The sequence below is a fragment of the Ahaetulla prasina genome, chromosome 6 (genome assembly GCF_028640845.1).
Source record: "Ahaetulla prasina isolate Xishuangbanna chromosome 6, ASM2864084v1, whole genome shotgun sequence".
Classification (NCBI taxonomy): Eukaryota; Metazoa; Chordata; class Lepidosauria; order Squamata; family Colubridae; genus Ahaetulla; species Ahaetulla prasina.
Window position 1 is genome coordinate 50252461 of NC_080544.1, and position 20144 is coordinate 50272604.

General features: G+C 41.5%; 1 protein-coding gene across 4 annotated transcripts in view; it reads right to left on the reverse strand.

Annotated features, from left to right (window-relative positions):
* Window positions 1–13200: 13200 nt before the first annotated feature.
* Window positions 13201–20144, reverse strand: part of LOC131200826 (pancreatic lipase-related protein 2-like) — a 41608-nt gene continuing 34664 nt past the window's right edge. For all 4 annotated transcript variants that reach the window (XM_058188097.1, XM_058188098.1, XM_058188096.1 and 1 more), the window contains 4 exons: window positions 18860–18989; window positions 17185–17296; window positions 16096–16263; window positions 13201–15103 (listed from right to left, as the gene is read on the reverse strand). In XM_058188097.1, coding sequence (XP_058044080.1) covers window positions 15022–15103; window positions 16096–16263; window positions 17185–17296; window positions 18860–18989 — 492 coding nt within the window. In that variant the 3' untranslated portion in view covers window positions 13201–15021. The remainder of the gene's footprint in view (window positions 15104–16095; window positions 16264–17184; window positions 17297–18859; window positions 18990–20144) is intronic.

Sequence of the window (20144 nt, forward strand, 5' to 3'; positions counted from 1 at the left end):
GTGACTATCAGAGGGGTCAGGGGGGTGGGACTATTGGGGTTTGTATAACTGGGGAAACGAATCCGGAACTTCAGTTTTGGGAATTGCATTCATCGTGTGCCAGTCTCCTCATGCTAGTAAAGGACTCTGAGAGGAAAAGGGAAAAATGCTTCTGAGTCTTTATTTTACGCAGAAGAGGTATTTCTGGAACCTTGACAATGAGAGGGTATGGGCAAGAGGTAGCCCATGTTAGCATTGAGGTTAGCATATTTGCATGGGTAATGTCATAGTCAGGGGCTCTGTAGCATAGTAAGAATCGAAGAGTAGTGTCAAGGGATAGGTCGCATACTATAGTTTCAGGAAGAGAGAGTTTATGTGCTACTTGGATATTTTTTAGATTCAGTGTCTTTTTGTAAAAGATAGCCACTCCACCACCTCTTCGGTTTTCCCGATCTGATCGATAGACTTGATATTCTTTGTTTGAGATAATGGAGTCAGGAAGGGATGAATTCAGCCATGTTTCACAAACAAAAATGACATCAAATGTGCCACTGTTTAATAAGAGGATAAATTCAGGTAATTTGTTGACTATGCTTCTTGCATTTATCAATTTGCATTTGAGATCTGATATGATTGGTGTTGAAGAGGTAAGGGGCGTGCATACCTAGTTTTGGGTGTTAGTAGGTTGGGGGTTGTGTACAATAGATGGTTGTATAGATGGTTGGATGGTAGTTTGAATGTTTGGATGAATGGTTGTTTGGATGGCTGGTTGGGTGGATTGTTGGGTAGCTGTTTGGATGGCTGTTTGGATGGCTGTTTGGATGGCTGATTGGATGGCTGCTTGGATGGTTGTTTGGATGGCTGGTTGGATGGTTGTTTGGATGGCTGGTTGTATTGTTGGTTGGATGGCTGTTGGTTAGATGGCTGGTAAGATGGTTGGTTGAATGGGAGGTAGGGGGATGGGTACTTGATTGAATACTGGGATGGCTGGTTGATTGTTATGGGTGATGGGGGGTTTGGAAGTGATTTTTTGATTGCAGGTTTTATTTTTTATGCAATCAGCACGGTAGTCGATGTATAGGTTGGATTCACCATTGTCTTGTCTTCTTTTAAGTTCTGTGCGAAGTTCACGAGAGCGTATCCGTTGTAGAAAGGATAGATCAGGACTTAGATAAATCTAAGTTTATTGTAGGTAGGGTTGGATTTAGCAATTGAGTTTATAGTATTTATGAATTTATGAATTCTAACTTGAGAAGGTTCAAACCTAAAGCAAGACAAGGCCTGCTGCAATTCACGTGTCCCTCTTTTGAGTTATCCTGAGTTGAATTGTCCCACAGTGAGTTGGCCAGGGCAAATTGGCCAGGGCAAGTTGGTCAGGCTGAGTTGGCCGCAGCGAGTTGACTTAGACCAGGGGTGTCAAACTCGATTTCATTGAGGGCCACGTCAGGGTTGTGTTTGACTTCAGGGGGCTGGGTGGGCATGGCCAGTTCAACATTACTCATGTCAGGGGTATCTATGATGGCCAGGCGGGACTGGGGCGATCCATTGTCTCCAGTGAAGGAAGGCAAGACCAGGGAGAGCTGTTTTCCATTGCAACAGCCTCCCTCTTCCAGTGAACATGGAGCTCCATGATCGCTGACAGAGGCACCATGGGCTGGTCCTTCATTGTTTCCAGAGCAGCCCTGTGGGCCAGATCTAAGCACCCCACAGGCCAGATCCGGCCCATGGGCCTTGAGTTTGACACTCCTGCTTAGACTCTCTTGAAGTTGCTCAGGTCGAGAAACACTGATTTAAAGTTGGTGTGGTTACAGTTTCCTTGCTCTGTTAAGATGTTCCTCCAATTGACAGACAAACAAGCAACTTCATTTTTACCACTAGAAACCATATTTTGCAACTCCAACCCACTTGGAGGGAGAAATAGATTTCAGGCAGAAAATCTTATTACCATCGTTTTCCAGGTTAGTTTTCACTGCATCCGGCACAACTGTTATTCTATTAAATGTTAAGGCTGTACCTAGAAGCCTAAATGGACAAGGAGATAAATGTGGGAGGGTGGCTAAGAATAGTAACCAATCCAGACACACATGGAGCTGAGATGTTAATTAAAGTGAAATGTATTGCTATATTCAAATTAGTATCACCACAACCATTTTTATCATAACGGCCTATTCCTAGTGTGAATACTTAAGTATAAGCCTAACTAAACAAACCAATTCAGCTCCTCTTTTGAAATGTTAGTTAGTCTTCTTTTCACTTTCCTGGGAGAAAAAAGGGACAGAATGGAACGGGGTGGAGAGGAAGAAAGCCAAAAGGCTCAAAGTTTCTTCCTAAACCAATTTAGCAAGCTTTGGAATAGTATTTAGAGCAGGGCTGCCTTGCTAACAAAGCTGATTTTGTTCCTTGTCAGTCTCTCCTTCCAGCAGCTTCATTTGAACACTTTGTCAGACAACTGTGGATTTTCTTCAATCCTCTTACCAGTCTGCAGCTGTCAACCTTCTTGGTGTCCTCAGCTCATCCAGTTGATCCTTTCACCAACAGAAGACCAGTGTCTTTCAAACTTGGCAACTTGAAGATGTGTGAGCCTCAGCTGTGACCTGAAAGAATTTTCCTCTTGACTGCAGCCTAACTATTCTGGTTCTTATATACTCAGATTATATGAGCCACATTACAAGAATTCCTAGAACCCTTTTTTTAAATAAATGACTCCATGGCTTTGGCTTTTTACCTACTGGGAAGAAAATATTTGACCTTGACATTTATGATGCTGTAAAGCAGGGGTCTCCAACCTTGTCAACTTTAAGACTTGTGGACTTTAACTCCCAGAGTTCTCTGAGAACTCTGAGAGTTGATGTCCACAAGTCTTAAAGTTGACAAGGTTGGAGACCCCTGCTGTAAAGAACTTTGTTTTTCATATCACAGCAGTTCATTCTGCCACAGTAAGAAGAATCATGGGCCTCTTCTGGAAAAAAAGAAAGAAATCAGAGCCTTAACTGCTCCAAAACCATTTGGAATACCAGCATGACATCAGGCTCTTCTGAGCCACAGCTACCTATGGCATGCGCTCACAGCGTAATATGTGGCCTTTCAAGTTCTGCTGACTTTTCCACAATGGAAATGCTGCATTGGGCTCATTAGAAAATGCTCTAAATCAGGGGTCCCCAACCTTGGCAACTTTAAGCCTGGTGGATTTCAACTTATTCTGGGAGTTGAAGTCCTCCAGGTTTAAAGTTGCCAAGGTTGGGGACCCCTGCTCTAAATGCCGACCTTGATGTACTGCATTCACTGAGGTGTGCCCAACAAAAAGCAATTGTATGAAAATAATGCTGATGCTATGATCCCGCGGAAATGAAGAAATATAGATCCATGTTTGATATGGTCAAATTTTAACTTAAAACTTTTGGTGTTTTATTTATTTGTATTCTGCCTTTATTACATAATAATTATTTTATTATTATAAGTATATACCCTCCAGCTGTGGTAATCCTCTCCTAAAGTTATCAGATAAGCCGAACATATAATTTTAGGTTCTAAATAAGGTGTAGACAAGTTAGAAATATGATTTATGTCATGAAGCAAACTTCATCCATTATGTACTTGCTTATGAAAGTGTAAAAGGGAAAAATGTGTACTGTGATATGAGACACACACCTTTCTTCGGTCTGTGTTAGGGTGGGGGTCAGGTACCCATGGGTATAACTGAGAAAACTTACTTTAAAAGTAGTACCGGTAATAGTGACAATCCTGTGGATGTTTACTTGCACATACATCCTGTTAAACTTTGCAAAAATTGAGTAAAATTGGATATGTCTGATGTAATGTTGTCCATGCAATATAAGGGGCAGTATACAAACAAAAGACATACTCACAAACTAGTAAAATGTTAACTTTGGAATAAAAGGATCAATACACACCATAGGATTCTTTCTTCAAAGGCTTTTATTTCACCACTGAGGTTTAGTAAAACTTCATACAACAAAAGCAGTAAGCTATACCTATATTTCCCTGCACATTTTAGTTCTTCATTTCTCTATGTGTGAAAACACAAAAGGGCATCACCTGTGTACACAAAAATGAAGCTGCCAAGGTTGTCTGAAAGTTATTAGCAGATTTTGGAGAGCATTCAGGGTCTGCGCCATCTGCTTGATGACAGATGGTTCTAAATGGGAAAATCCTAGAAAAATCAAGCAGTGGGTTTGCAAGGACTTATAAATGAGTACCTGAAACCAGCATGGTTTTGCTAAAAAAAAACAACCAAACCCCAGGTTGTGCCAGACAAACATTATTGCTTTCTTTGATAGTGTGAATAGGTTAGTGAACCAACAGAATGTTGCAGATGTAGTACACTTAGATTTCATAAAGTTGGCTATAAACTCTGTTTTGTAAAACTGAAAGAATGTGGACTGGATGGTCCACTATTAGATGAATTCATAGGTGTCTGAATAATCATAGTCAATGCATGGTATTTAATGGGTCTATGTCTATATGGAGGGAAGTGTGCAGTGGGATACCTCAGATTTTGGCCTTGGGCCCAGGACTCTTTAACACCTTCATTCAACAGCCCCTCTTGATCTGAACGAGAGAATAAAGCTATGGTGGGTTTCAAAATTTTTTTACTACCGGTTCTATTGGTGTGGCTTGGTAGGCATGGTATGGCTTGGTGGACATGGCTTGGTGGGCTTGGCAGGGGAAGGATACTGTAAAATCTCCAATCCCTCCCCACTCCAGGGGAAGGTTACTGCAAAATCCCCATTTCCTCCCGATCAGCTGGGACATGGGAGGCAGAGAATAGATGGAGGCAGGGCCAGTTTTACCACCGTTTCTTCAAACTACTCAAAATTTCTGCTACCGGTTCTCCAAAACTGGTCAGAACCTGCTGAAACACCTCTGGAATAAAGGGTTGTCCATAAAATTGTGGATGAACACAAAGCTCGGGCAATCGCTAACACCCCAAAATACAAATTCAAGATTCCAAAAGATCTTAACAGATATGAACATAGAATAGAATTTTTATTGGCCAAGTGTGATTGGACACACAAGGAATTTGTTATGTATTCATGCTTGTACCTTTAAATATTTGAGCGGGAAATCAGCACGTTGCTGATTGGACGAAGCCTCCAGTAGAACTGTATAAAAGGAGAGGTTTTTCCCCCAGCCTGTTGCTGGGTTCACCCTATATTAAAGAGCTGTTGTCACTACCCTGGTCTCCAGCCTCGTTACTTCCAGAACTTAACATTGGCGACGAAGGTGGGATATCGAGGCTAAGGAGAACCAGAACCGAGCTGAAGCACGATAGACCCGAACCCAGCAAACTCAGGGCAGAAAAGCGGAGATGGCCAGTTACACTCCGCCCGCACCGTTTGACCCGGCTAAAGAGAAATGGGGAACGTATATGACCCGTTTCGAAAGCTTTCTAGAAGCCAACGAACTGCAAGGAGTTCCAGATAACCGGAAAAGGGCTTATTTCTTAAGCCACTGTGGTCCGGAGGTCATTGATATCGCGGAAGCCCTGGCAGAGCCATCGCCGTTGCAGTCAGTGTCGTGGCCAACTCTACAGACTTTACTAAAAAACCGCCGCTGCGCCGTCCAAATACGTGCGGCGGTTTGAATTGGAGGCGAAGGCAGATGGAGGCGAATCCATCGGTGACTACATGGCCGCCCTAAGAAAAGCGTCCAAGGACTGCGGATACGCGACCTAGACGAGGTGCTCCTCGAGCAACTCATCCGAGGGGTCAAAGACATCCGTTTGCGGCGACGGCTGCTAGCAAAGAGCAACCTAACGCTGGCCAACGCTCTGGACGAAGCCAGAGCACATGAAATGTCCACCCAAGCGGCGGAGACACTGCAGAAGCCTGTCCCACCAAAGGCGAGCGCGAAGGCAACTCCGGTGCACCAGGAGGAGGTTCAGACCGAATCCGACGGTGAAGATGAGGAAGGGGTCTGCCGAACCGAGAAACGCGACAAAGGGGACCGAGACGAATGCGGAAGCTGCGGTGGTCAACACTAGCGCCAACGCTGCAAGTTTAAGGACGCGACATGTCGGCGGTGTGGGAAGAAAGGGCACCTAGCTCAAGTTTGTCGAGCGGCCCAACCTTCCCGCCGAAAATTCAAATCGGCCAATCAGAGCGCGGAATCGGCAAGGCGACCCGCGATTGGCTCAAACAAAAAAGGCGCGGATTCCAACCAAACAACTGTGGTCATAGGCCGCGCCTCGACCCGAGTGGAGAAGAAGATCTTCACCAAACCAAAAATAGAGGGAGTACGGTGCCGGCTCGAAGTAGACACGGGGTCAGCGATCACCATCATGTCCTGGGACACTTTGGCGAAGTCGCTGCCGTCCGTCGCGAAGCGCCACCTGCAAGCACAACGGCTACGAGTCCACGACTACCAAGGGAATCGCATCCCTGTTCGAGGGACCACCTCCGTCCGAGTCGAGTACGGTCCACACAAGAAGACCCTGCCCATCACGATCGTCGAAGGGACCCTGCCCAGTCTGTTGGGACTAGACTGGTTTCGTGCCCTGGGCATGGGAGTGACTGGCATCTACAGAAGTGACTGTAACCTGAAAGACATTCTCTTTAACGAGTTCGAAGATGTCTTCAAGGACTGCCTGGGCAAGTACAAGGGGACCCCTATTTCCTTCAACTTAGACCCCAGGTAGCCCCCATTAGGCTTAAGGCGAGAGAGTCCTTTTGCCCTAAAACCAAAATCGATAAGGAGCTGGATAAGCTCATAAATCAGGGATTTTGGTGCCAGTCGATCACGCAAAGTGGGAGGCGCCAATCGTCACCCAATAAAGCCGGACGGGTCAATTAGAATTTGCGCTGACTACAAGGCGACGCTTAACAAAGCCTTACAGAAAAGCGCTTACCGGTTCCGTGGTGCAACACTTATTGCACTCTTTGGGGCAAGGGCAAGTCTTTGCAAAGTTAGACTTGGCCCAAGCCTACCAACAACTGCCCGTAGACGCCCGCACAGCCGAAGCCCAAACGATTGTAACGCACAGGGGGGCCTTCAAGTGCACCCGATTGCAATTTGGGGTGAGTGTGGCACCAGGGTTGTTCCAAAACCTAATGGAACGACTACTGCAGGGGCTCCCAGGGGTAGTTCCCTACTTCGATGATGTCCTAATTTCAGGGGAAAACATAGAGGAATTGGGGGAGCGTTTAAGAAAGGTTTTGGGCATTTTCCGGACAGCCGGATTAAAAGTCAAGGCAAACAAATGCCAGATAGGGGTCGAATCCGTCGATTTCTTGGGCTACCGGATAGACAAGAAAGGAATTCACCCTACTGAGAGCAAGGTCAAGGCAATTAGGAAGGCTCCAGCGCCCAAAAACAAAGCAGAGCTGCAGGCATTCCTGGGGTTGGTGAATTTTTACGCGGTCTTTTTAAAGAACAAAGCAACCATTGCCGAACCGCTGCATAGGCTTTTAGGGAAAAATACTGTCTGGTCTTGGGGGAAGTCGGAAAATAGGGCTTTTGAAGCAGTAAAGAACCTGCTCTCAAGTGATAGCCTGCTCATCCAATATCACAACTCATTACCCCTAGTGCTGGTTTGCGATGCCTCCCCTTATGGGGTGGGGGCTGTACTCAGCCATAGACTTCCAAACGGCACAGAAGCCCCTATAGCTTTTTACTCTAGAACGATGTCCTCCCCAGAGAGAAACTACAGCCAATTAGATAAAGAAGCACTAGCCATTGTGTCAGGGGTTAAAAAATTCCACGAATATGTCTTTGGGCGGAATTTTGAAATCGTGACTGACCACAGACCGCTACTAGGGATACTGGCTGGCGACCGCCCAACGCCTGTGGCACTTTCGCCACGCTTGACCCGATGGACTATATTCTTAGCCGCTTATTCGTACAAGCTGCAGCATCGACCAGGAAAAGAAGTGGGGCATGCGGACGCGTTAAGCCGATGCCCACTACCAGGGGCGATCGAAGACCCCACTCCGGGAACGCCTATCCTACTTATTGACTCTTTGGACTCTGGCCCAGTCACATCTAAGGAAGTGGCTCGGGCATCATACCGGGACATTGTGTTAAGGACTGTACTCGGTTGGGTACAGAGAGGGTGGCCCGCTGCGCCGGGCGAACGGTTCAAAGAATTTGTTAAAAAACGTGATGAGCTCTCGGCTCAAGGGGGGTGCCTGTTATGGGGTGATCGTGTAATAATTCCTGATAAATTAAGGGGAAAGGTATTGGACCTCCTCCACGAGGTCACCCAGGGATCGTAAGGATGAAGGGTTAGCTAGAAGCTATGTGGTGGCCACTCATGGACAGAGATTGCTGAGAGGGTAGGGAAATGCCAGGCTTGCCAAGAGTCCAGACCTCTACCCCCAACGGCCCCAGTCAGGGAATGGGAAAAGCCCCAAGGGCCCTGGTCAAGAATCCACATTGATTTTGCTGGCCCTTTCCACGGCCAAACGTTCCTAGTGGTTGTCGATGCATTCTCTAAATGGTTGGAGATCATACTCATGAAATCCACTACGGCCGAAGCAGTAATCGCAGCCCTGCGCCACCTATTCGCAACTCACGGGTTGCCGGACACTCTGGTGTCCGACAACGGGCCGCAATTCACGGCAGCCCAGTTTGAAGAATACCTGGCAGAGGAGGGCATCCGACATGCCCTCTCTGCGCCTTTCCACCCTGCGTCGAATGGCCTTGCAGAGCGTTCCGTCCGGAGCGCTAAGGAGGCATTGTCCAGGCTCAAGCCAGGTGACTGGCAAACAAAGATAGATTTCTTTCTGGCCGTTCAGCACAGAACCCCAAGCACGGCTACAGGCAGAAGCCCAGCCGAATTATTGATGGGACGGAAACTCCGGTGCCCACTTGACCGTTTGAATCCCCATTACACACCAGAGGGTTACAAGGGGGAACTAGAAAAAATGAGGGAAATGGGCATAGGCGACCGGGTGTGGGCCCGAAACTATGGGGACGGCCCTAGTTGGCTCGCAGGACAAATCATAAAGACAACTGGCCCAAAATCGTATTTGGTAGAGCTACAAGACAACCGAGTATGGAGGCGCCACATAGATCAGATAAGGAAACGAATAACTGATCAAACCAAACCAAATGAAACAGATCATGACCGATACCCATTTGAATTCACAGCTGACAATGACCCGGGGGAGGCGCAAGACTTAGCTGAGGTCCCAGAGTTCCAGCGACGCCATCAGGTTCCCGAGGGAAGCAGCAGGGAAAATTACAAAAGTAATCCAAGGTCGGATGGCCAAGAAAAAGAGTCTGCCGATAATCCGGGGCCCGTTGGCCCAGAGAATGAGCTGGGAGGAGAAAACAGCCCCTCCGACCAGCTCAAAACACCACCCAGAACTGAACCGCGCAGGTCTGAAAGAACTAGGAGACGCCAGGTTATTTGCGTGACTACGTCGAAAAATAACATGTGAATAAATATGTAAATAGAGACAAAGTGTTTTCTGGGAGGGGAGGAGTGTTATGTATTCATGCTTGTACCTTTAAATATTTGAGCGGGAAATCAGCACGTTGCTGATTGGACGAAGCCTCCAGTAGAACTGTATAAAAGGAGAGGTTTTTCCCCCAGCCTGTTGCTGGGTTCACCCTATATTAAAGAGCTGTTGTCACTACCCTGGTCTCCAGCCTCGTTACTTCCAGAACTTAACAGAATTTGTCTTGGTGCATATGCTCTCAGTGTACATAAAAGAAAAGATACGTTCATCAAGGTACAACATTTACAACACATATCCAACGAAGTATTCAGTGATGAGTAATGTTAGGTTCTGCTCTTAAGAAGGAAAAATTCTTAGGCAGGAAAAACTAGATGCCTAGGTACAAGAAAACAGTACTTTTATGAGAAGAACTGGTGCCCTGAGAGATCACAGATTAAGCATGAGCCATCAGTGTGATATAACTCCCAAAACAACCTGTGCAGTTTTGGGCTACAAGCATTACTAGAAGTATAATGTTAACATAATAGGAAGTGAGACTATTTGCATTCTATGCTGCACTGGTCAGATCACACTTGAAATATTGTGCCCTGTTCTGGTTGCCACAATACGATAAGGTCGGTGAGAAATGGAAAGAGTGCAGAGGATGGTAAAGATGGTCATGGGGCTTGGAGACTAAATCCCACAAAGACCATTGATGATATGTTTAACCTAAAGAAAAGAAGGCTAAGGAAAGACATGATAGCCTTCCATTAAATAAAGGGAATTACAAGGAAGAGGTTGTGGATTTATTCTACACAGTACAGGAGGATAGGATAAGAATCAATCGATGGAAGCTTTACAGTGAGTCATTTAAATTTGAGATGAGAAATTTCTTGCTCTTTAAGCAATGGGAGACCCTGCCTCCTGAACTAGTGACTGCTAGTAAAATGTTAACTCTGAACTACTTGAATCTGAGGCTGACTGTGCTCCCTCATCAGAAGGTGTTTTTGGTTTTAAAGGGCCATCATTTATCCTGGGCAGACAGTTGACCTAGACCAGGGACCGGCAACCTTAAACACTCAAAAAGCCACAAAGGTCCTAACTGGAAGCCCCCCGTTCAATTCTGGAGCTGACTGGAAGTCTGGTTCCCCCACCATAGAGTCTCCTCCTAGCGCGGCATCCTTTTTCCTCTGCTGACTGGAAATCCGGTTCTCCCACCATAGTTTCCTCCTAGTGTGGTGACCTTTTTCCTCTACCTGTCCTAACCCAAAGTCCTATCAATTGTGGAGCTGACTGGCAACAGGGAGCCACAGCACAGGGAGGAAAGAGCCACATGTGGCTCCAGAGCTGAGGGTTGCTCACCCCTGACCTAGACTTTCAAAATTCCTATGATTCTGTCATTCTGTCATTCAACAGAACCTAATCAGTCCAGAAACTATCCATAAGCCTATTTATTTGTTCAAGAAGCTGTTTCTCCTATGGCAACATTCACAAAATAAGAATATTTCATGTATTATATAGTTAAAAATATCGTCTTATCACCACCTCTGATCAAGTGAGCTTTATCCGATCTGTTCCTGGAAAACTATGCCTATTTTCAAATACTTGGCCATTGCAGGTAAATTTAAAACAAAATAAAGTGACATATTCTTCTTTTTTTAAAAATGATATCACAGGCCACTTAGAAAGCTGAAGAAATTGAATGCATAACTGTTGCAGTGCAATGAGCACAAATGGTATGTGAAAATGCTGTGCAAATTTGAGATTTGCAGGAACTGAAATTATTACCATTCTATGTAAGGTATTTCCAGACTCTAGTTCATGGTTGTCCAATTTTTTTGCTTGCCTGGCACATATTGAGTGAAGAATTGTCCCGGGCTACATATAAAATATATAATATAGTTAATGTGTATAAATAACAAACTTCTTTTATTTTTAAATATTTTTGACAATCTTGTGGGTCTGCATTCTAGCTCTCCAGAGCCACACGTGGCCTGTAGGCTGTAGGTTGGACTCGTTGAACCTGTTCTAGAAGATTGTTGTGAAAGTGCTAGAGACTTATTGTCTCTTTGAACCTTAGGAGTCTTTTGATCATAGGGCAAATGATGAAAACTAGGTAAAGGAGGTTCTTTACATACTGCCTACCATCCTACTATTCCTGTGTTTGTTTCTCATTTGTGTTCAGTAATTTAGGGTGGATGACATCGTCAGTGAGTGCCCATGTTGATGATGGGCCAAGCAAAATGTGTGGTTCTGCCCTGAGAAACACTGACATACTCAATGCTTCTTTGTGAGTTGCATTACTAAGCAGGGGTAGGAGCATGTGCTATCTGGAATTTCAGGATTGTTGTACTTCACGTAGATTTTAAAATAATAGTATACTAGTTTTATTCTCTACAATGACAATGATATGCATGCTACACACCTACTCTTTTCTCTAGTTCTGGTATAGATACCAACCTGTGAATGCCTTGAATATCAACAGTATTTAAAATCTGCTCTTCATCCTAAAATATCAGGGTGATAACAAGGCCTAAAAAGTGCCAAAATGTGTTAAAATTGTAATGCAACATTTCATATGAATAACCCCAAAGCCTCATAGCAGAAAGGTTTAAAAATAATTCAGCATAATATTAAGAAACATCTAGATAAGTAAAGATTAGTCAGTCACCAATCTGATAGCAATATCAGCTCTGGAGCTGATTAGAACTAATCTGATTAGCTTCAGGGCTAAAGAAGAGTAGAAACTGACTTGTATATTCAAAACATCATCTTCATAGTAATCCAATAACCCTGTGCATTTATTTATTTCTTCCTCAAAGTATAGAAAGAAACCTTCAGCCTTGGAAGAAGATTGGCCTTCAGATGTCCCTTTGGTGGGCTCTTCAGCAGGTCTTATCTTTTCAACAACAATCATTTGATATTGATAAGCAGTCCCGTCTGATCCACCCTTTTCCCTTCTTTCTAGTATCAAACCATTGTTGTTGAGAATATAAGATCTGCTGAAGAATCCACAAAAGTGACATCTGAAGGCCAATCTTCTTCCAAGGCTGAAGGTTCATTAATGGTTCATTAAGTGGGACAGATTAGAAATGAGTTTATAAGATTAAAAATTTATTACAAACAATCCTCATTTTACAACAATTCATTTAGTGACCATTCAAAGTGATTTATGACTGTTTTTCACACAACTTTTCCAGCATCCCCATGGGCTCATGATCAGCTGGCTCATATTTATGACAGTTGCAGTGTCCGAGGATCATGTAATCCCCTTTTGCAACCTTCTGAAAAGCAAAGTCAATGGGGAAGCCAGATTCATTTAACAACTGTGATACTAATTTAACAACTGCTGTGATTCACTTAAGAAGTGGGGCAAAAAAGTTGTAAAGTGGGGCAAAACTCACTTAACTACTGTCTTATTTAGAAACAGAAATGTTGGGCTCAATTGTGATCGTAAATCAAGGACTACCTGTATTCCTTGGGCAAAAAAAGAAGTGAAAGCAAAAGAGGAATAGTGACAGCCACAGCAGCATCTAAACTTCACACATTGGCTGGTATGAGCCAGCAGGAATTCAAATATAGCTTTAGGGATTCACCGAGTTTAGGTTGGAAGGTTCTGCCTGATACAATGAGAGCCCAATGTTTACTCATAAGCAAGTCCTTTTTATACCATAATAAATGAGTTCAGAAGTGAAATATTTTCAGAAATGCTTTAATTATTATTGCATTAATTGATGAATTCTTCAATCACCTATAGCATTTTGCAGAGTTTCTGGCTCAAAAGTTATTTTAACCATACGGTTTATAACAAGCAGGCTGTTCTATTCAATTGTTGCAATTTCTTTATTTATTTTTACCCCAGAAAAGTGCCTGATGTTTCAGTCTGATAGCTCATAAAAAACCTAACCAATAACAGCAATCATATGAGATAGGCCTTCACTGCACATTTACAAGCAAACGCTTTTCCCCATCCATGCACATACACAAATATATATCTATATATTTGATATATATTGTTGGGAGGTAGGTGGAAGGCAAGGCACATTGTTGTTTGAGTGCTGCCTAACCAGAATGCTAACATTTGCAGAAATATCATCGCAACAGCTACGCAACTGTCTCCAAATGACAGGCACATACGTTCCCTGCATGCAGTGACACAGAAGTCTACATGAAGCTTAATATGAGGTCCAGACAAAAGATTGCAATGGCTGTAGGTTCTTTAATTTGAAGATGCAAATGAACAAGAAAAAAAAGTTTAAATCCATGGCATTTAAAGCAAAGTTTCTTGACATTTAAAAATCACAATAAGCATTAAGACAAGAATCCTGTGGCTTCAGAAAGGATTAATCTCCATATGATTAATTGAATTTGCCCTTTAAGATCACATAGAGCAGGGCTGTCAAACTGGCGGCCCATGGGCCGGAATCCGTATGCGTCACATGCTGGCCATGCTCACGCCCACACCTGGTTTAGCAAAGGGGGGGAAAGTCCCGATATTTAACGTGACATTGCTGTGTCAAAGCGAGGATCAAGTGACATAGAGGATCAAATATGGTGGCAACATATTAATGCAGTCTGTTATTAACAGCAGCTTGCTTGCAATTACTGCAGGTTCAAGTCCCACCAGGCCCAAGGTTGACTCAGCCTTCCATCCTTTATAAGGTAGGTAAAATGAGGACCCAGATTGTTGGGGGCAATAAGTTGACTTTGTATATAATATACAAATGGATGAAGACTATTGCTTGACATAGTGTAAGCCGCCCTGAGTCTTCGGAGAAGGGCGGGATATAAATGCAAATAAAATAATAATAATAATAATAATAATAATAATAATAATAATAATAATAATAATAATAATAATAATAATAATAATAATAGCGAAGCGATTCTGATGTTGGAAAACTTAAAGACTCAATTTTTTTTAATATTTGAGGAATGTCTGCTGTGGGACAAATTTAAAAGAAAGCATGGCAATAAGCCTGGAGGTAGGTAGAAGGAACCGTGAATCCAAATCTTTAATGTTTTCTTTGCTATATGCACCATAAATGAAGAAAACTGATAAATATCTTTGAATTCATCTAAATACATTCTTTGCCCTATCAAGCAGGGAAATAGCAATAGCGCTCAGACTCATATACTGCTTTACAGCCCTCTCTAAGTGGGTTACAGAATCAACATATTGCCCCCAACAATCTAAATAAAACCTCTGAGAAGGAAGAGAAAGATGCAAATTCTCACTGTTCACATTACACTTTATAAATATAAACTCATCAGAGCAAATGAAGTCTTGGAATCTATGCATAAAATTAAAAAGCAAATTTACAGAGAAGTATCTTGTCAAGTAAAGAGGCTCCATACCCTAAGCAGCATTCATTATTTTTTTCTATTCATAGTTTGCTCTCTCTCTCTCTCTCTCTCCACAAACACATACACACACACATACAGAGACTTTATGCCTATTTTATTTCTTTTGAAACAGAAATTTGATACCTACTGTTTTATTATATCTAAAACAATTATGATGATTGTGTTCCGAGCTGAGATGATGAAAAGAAACGACAGAAGATTTGTTTTAATAAGTCATACTTCAAACCATCAAGCTGAAGAAGCTGTTCCTCATTACTCTTACAATTTATGATTATGTCTCCTTTAGTGTTCCACAAGGTGTAAGCATTTGAGGAACTTCATATTTTACTGTTCCATTGCCACAAAGGGAAGTCCTGGAAGAAGGGGAAGGGGGAAAAAAAATCCTTATATAAATCCCACATTTGTTAGTTAACTTCTCTCTTCCATCTCTTAATCCATGTTTTGACTATATAAAAAGGTTAAAGATTTAGATTTTTGACTGTACAAAAGAAAGATTTATAATGCAAGAGTGAACATTACAAAATATTCAGGTGTTCTTATGATAGATGGTCTAGAATAGTTTATCAGAAGAAAACTTTCTTCTCTGAACCTTTCATGCTGGACTTTCTGAGCCTTCTTCCCCATTCATAACTCTAGAACTGTTCTGGGAGGTGACAAAGGAGAAATTATTGGAAGTGTATTCTGAACTGGAAATCTCTACAACAGTGACGGCTATGCTTTTCTGAACCGAGCGCCCAAAGTGCACCCAAACCCCCCAAATGCAATGCGCATGCACCCCCCCTGCATGTCCCCTGCACATGCCCCACTCCTCTGCTCATGCGCACATGGCCCCCTGCATGCCACAACAGAGACCTGAAGACCAGCTGGCCCAGTTCAGCTCTGCATGCACAGCAGAGCTGAACTGGGGCAACGGCTCATGTGCCCACGGAGAGGGCACTGCGTGCCACTTCTAGCACGTGTGCAATAGGTTCGCCATCATGGCTCTACAACAAACAGGTTGTTTTTATTTTGCGTTGTTTCAGAGATGTTGCTTCTAATTTTTACTACTTATTTATCTATTGATTAATATTTTTATAATCACAATAACCCACCATGAACAAAACCAGCTGACAAATAAATAAGTAAAAAGAAGTCTAACTGCATATGTAGCAAGAGGGCATGTAGTTCATGCTTATGTATTCACTCTAGCAATTCAGAACAGCAGATCAACAGCTCCTTCCAACCACAATCAGTGGATTTCAGTATGTTCAAATCCCATCCTTGCTCAGATAGAATTTTTTCCTGGATTATCAAATAAAGCTTGATATAAATCATGAAAATTAAGTATCAGAATGGTTATACTTACTTGTGCCCATCCTGCCCACGGGTAAGATTTACTTTTTCTGCTCCTAGTTGAGCCCAAAAGAAAGTAAAGAATTGCTTGTTCCAAACAAACTCAATTCTTGAAGCATTTTCTGGATTAATTTCTACATCTGTGAGCTTTGAATAGATTTGTTCTTGCTTAAGGCTGCCACTGTAAAAATATGATTGAAGGAATTAGAGCCTCAGGAAAGGGTATTTTTTTACAACTCACAATTAATTATTTGGTGATATTAATATTGGTCATTCACAATTTATCTTTATTTATCTTAATCAATTAATTCAGATTGGATGAGGCTAGGATATTTAATTTGGTAGCTGGAACAGTAACGTGTACAATGGGCCAGAATATATAGCTGTAGTTGATTGATTGGAGACCGCTGGATCATGCCTGAGGCAATCTATACTATGATTGGTTGCTGTGGGAAATTTTAATTTTTCTCCCCACCTTCTTCTTCCATGTGTCCTCTGTATACTGTTTGATTTATCTCATGATGTTCCTGTGTTCCTGACTATATTGTCTGCTATAAATATAAATGTAAAAATATTTATTTATATAAAATTACAAGTTTGTGTCAGTGTCTCTGTCTTCATGTGTACAGTTGCTGCACAATTCCCTGTCAACATACAACGCATGTTATAAAATAATCTACTAAAGCTATAGTAGCTTAAACAATTTGTTTTGTACCATATTTGCTTATAAGCCATTATAGTGGCTTATAAAAAATTATAAAAGCTATTCTATTCCCATTTTCTCCACCCTGAAAGCTGATTCTATAGCCCATTTTATCAGGTATTACAAACTACATCATTTTATTGTTGAAAAAAGGACAACATTCCTAACTTCTTCACTTCCCACTTTTTAATTTTGTTTACATCACTTATAGAGTATGGTAAGTTATTACCTTTTTAATTTGTTATTTCATAAAACACCTAATCCTTAAATTAGGAGCTAGGGTGTGTAGAAGTCTTTGGAAGTATGCTATATGTGATAAATATGAAAAACTGTTAATTGATATAATTATCCTAAAATTAGTAAAACTGAAAATTTGCAACAAGAAAGCATGAAAGATACCTCATAATTGGATATTCCTTCATATCTCCATTTTTATTGTGGAAAACTATATTTATTTCTCCTTTCACATTTTTCATTCCATTTAGTTTGACAGATATATTATATCGCCAACCTAGGTAATATGACACATGTGTTGTAAATGCAGCAGTTAGATAAATACAAAAGAGCTAGGTATGAAATACAATTAGGCAAGGGTATTCATCTTTGTTAATGAGATTAAAATAAGAAAAAATAACAAAATAAGGGAAAAATTGATTGTTTAAAAAGTTTATAATATTAAAGAATCTTAAGACATTTTAATAAATAATATTTACAGGACTTTAATTTCTCCAGCCCATTATCAATACATTACATCTGGCAGATTATTCTAGAGGAATATAGTTTTAAGACAAGATATTACCTATGTTGTCTTAATTGATGGTAATCTTATCTACAAACTCAATTTAAAATCATCCCTCATCTTCAATTATAACAGTTTGACGGGCTGGGGTATGAAAACAAGAATTTAAATATGTAGTATTCAAACATGTATCCATTTTTTTAAAAAAAGCTAAACATCACACCTTCATTCAAAAGTGAATTTTTGCAGAATGAAATAAAAATAAGATATTTAGCACCACACAAACATAAAATCTAGATACTTTTCTTCTCTGAATTAAAATTTAAACTACCCTGGGAAATAGTGAAGTACTGAAAAGGATGCAATGTGGCATCAGGGGAGGTTTCAACAAAGAACACCAAGCAGAACATTCCAATGAGAAGACATTTCTTTTTTTGAAGAATGTAAGAATCTCATATAGGCAAGCTATTAAGTTGTTCATACAGAAAAATATACTATTTTGGTGTGTGTCTGTGTATGCATGTATACCTCTCCTTAAACATATCTATGGAGATTCTCAGTCATCCATGTCATGGTTATCCCACAAGTGCTTTTTCAAAAGACAACTGGACTTTGTTTTTTTTCTTTGAAGATGCTTTTCTTCTCATCCAAGAAGCTTCTTCAGTTCTGACTGACTTCTTTAGTTCTGACTGATTTCAGTCAGAGCTGAAGAAGCTTCTTGGATAAGAAGCAAAACATCTTTAAAAAAAAACGAAGTCCAGTTGCCTTTTGAAAAAGCACTTTTGGGATTCTCCTTAAACATGTTTTACTCATCCTGTATATAAAAAAGATTAATCGCTTACTCTTGAAATTCTAATAGGATTATTTTTTTCTTGGAAGATAAATCTTGGCAGTCTGTCTTTCCCAATTTAGAGACTAGAACTGCCTCCTACAATATATGTATGCTATGCTTGCATATATGACCAGCCAGGATAAGTAATTGGTCTAGTTTGATAGTTAATCATTTACTGTACTTAAAATTTCCATATTTGTCAGAAGAGATTGGCTGTGAACTTAGTCATATATTCCTTACAACTTCAAACACAGAAGTGAGATCTCCGTGAAGGCATCCAGGTAAGAACACAAGACAATTTCTTGCACTCTTGTCAGCATGAATATGCATGATAATTCCATTTCGTGCTACACATAACAAATGGAAAGTTATAACTCCTGATACAGCTTTACATTTCAGAAACATGACCCTGGTACTGGCAGCCATAATCAATCCTAAATTAGTAGGTTTCTTTGCAGATTCACTGGTTACATGATTATTCCACACATACTTTATGTACTCACTGGTGAAGGGTTCTTTAAATCCTGTGTTTAGATAGTAGTTTTGATTTCTTTTCTTCAGTTTATCATGGGATTGATTAGCATAGTGACCCATTACTGGGCAGCCTTCTCTGGGACATGGAAAGCAATTTCCCTAGGATAAAATAAATAGATTGGTTCCAAAAGCTTTTTTCAAGTCTTTTCACTGTTTCCACCAATAGTGGGTTTCAACTCCTGCCACTACTGGTTCTCTTGTGGGCGCCTAACACTTCTGTGCATGCAGAATGTCCAGGTGGGTAGGTGGAACTCCTGCCACTGCCGCTACTGGTTCACCTGATCCGGGGTGAACCGGTAGCAACTCACCATTGGTTTCCACTATAATCTTTATTATATGTTCAAGTATGCACTGCTATTCTGGCTTAGCACCTCAAACTGCAAATAGATGATGTGATTACAGGTAGTCCTCCACTTATGACCCAAAATTTCTGCTGATAAGTGACACAGTTGTTAAGTGAGTTTCCTCCATTTTACGACTTTTCTTGCCACAGGTGTTAAGTGAATCACTGCAGTTGTTAAATTAATAATACGGTTGTTAAATGAATCTGGCTTCCCCATTGACTTTGCTTGTCAGAAGATCGCAAAAGGGAATCGCATGACCCTGGGACACTGCGACCTTCATAAATATGAATCAGTTGCCAAGCGTCTGAATTTTAATCATGTGGCCGTGGAGATGTTGCAACTGCTGTAAGTATGAAAAATGGTCATGTCATTTTTTTCCAGTGTTGTAATTTTGAAGGTCACTAAATGGACTATTGTAAGTCACTAAATGAACGGTTGTATGTGTATTTCAGTTCAGTTCAGGCAGATGTTGGCTGCCTTGGTTGTTTTAATTTATTCATTATTACTAATGCCTCCTTCCCCCTACCACTAACCACTGACAGGGAAAGGTTAAGGTGGAGGTTTAATTTCTAAAACGAGAGGTCACAGGAAGGTGGTTTGTACAGATAGATTTATTATACCAGATCCTAGATATGGAAAAGTGGTGATGACACCTGCCATCACCCCTCTTTTGATAGGATATCCACTGTTGCCCACCAGATTTTTCGTGGCCTGCGGCTAATCCTTTTACATTTGCAGCAAGCACACTCACTCAATCTGGCTTTCTGGAAGTGAGTAGAAGAAACAGCAGTTGCAAGAAGATAATGGTGTGCAGGAGAAAAATAATTCGTTGAGAGGAATTTCCTACTCAAACCTGGAACCAGTGGTTATTTGATGAAAATGTATTGTGTGAACACATTCAACACTTTGT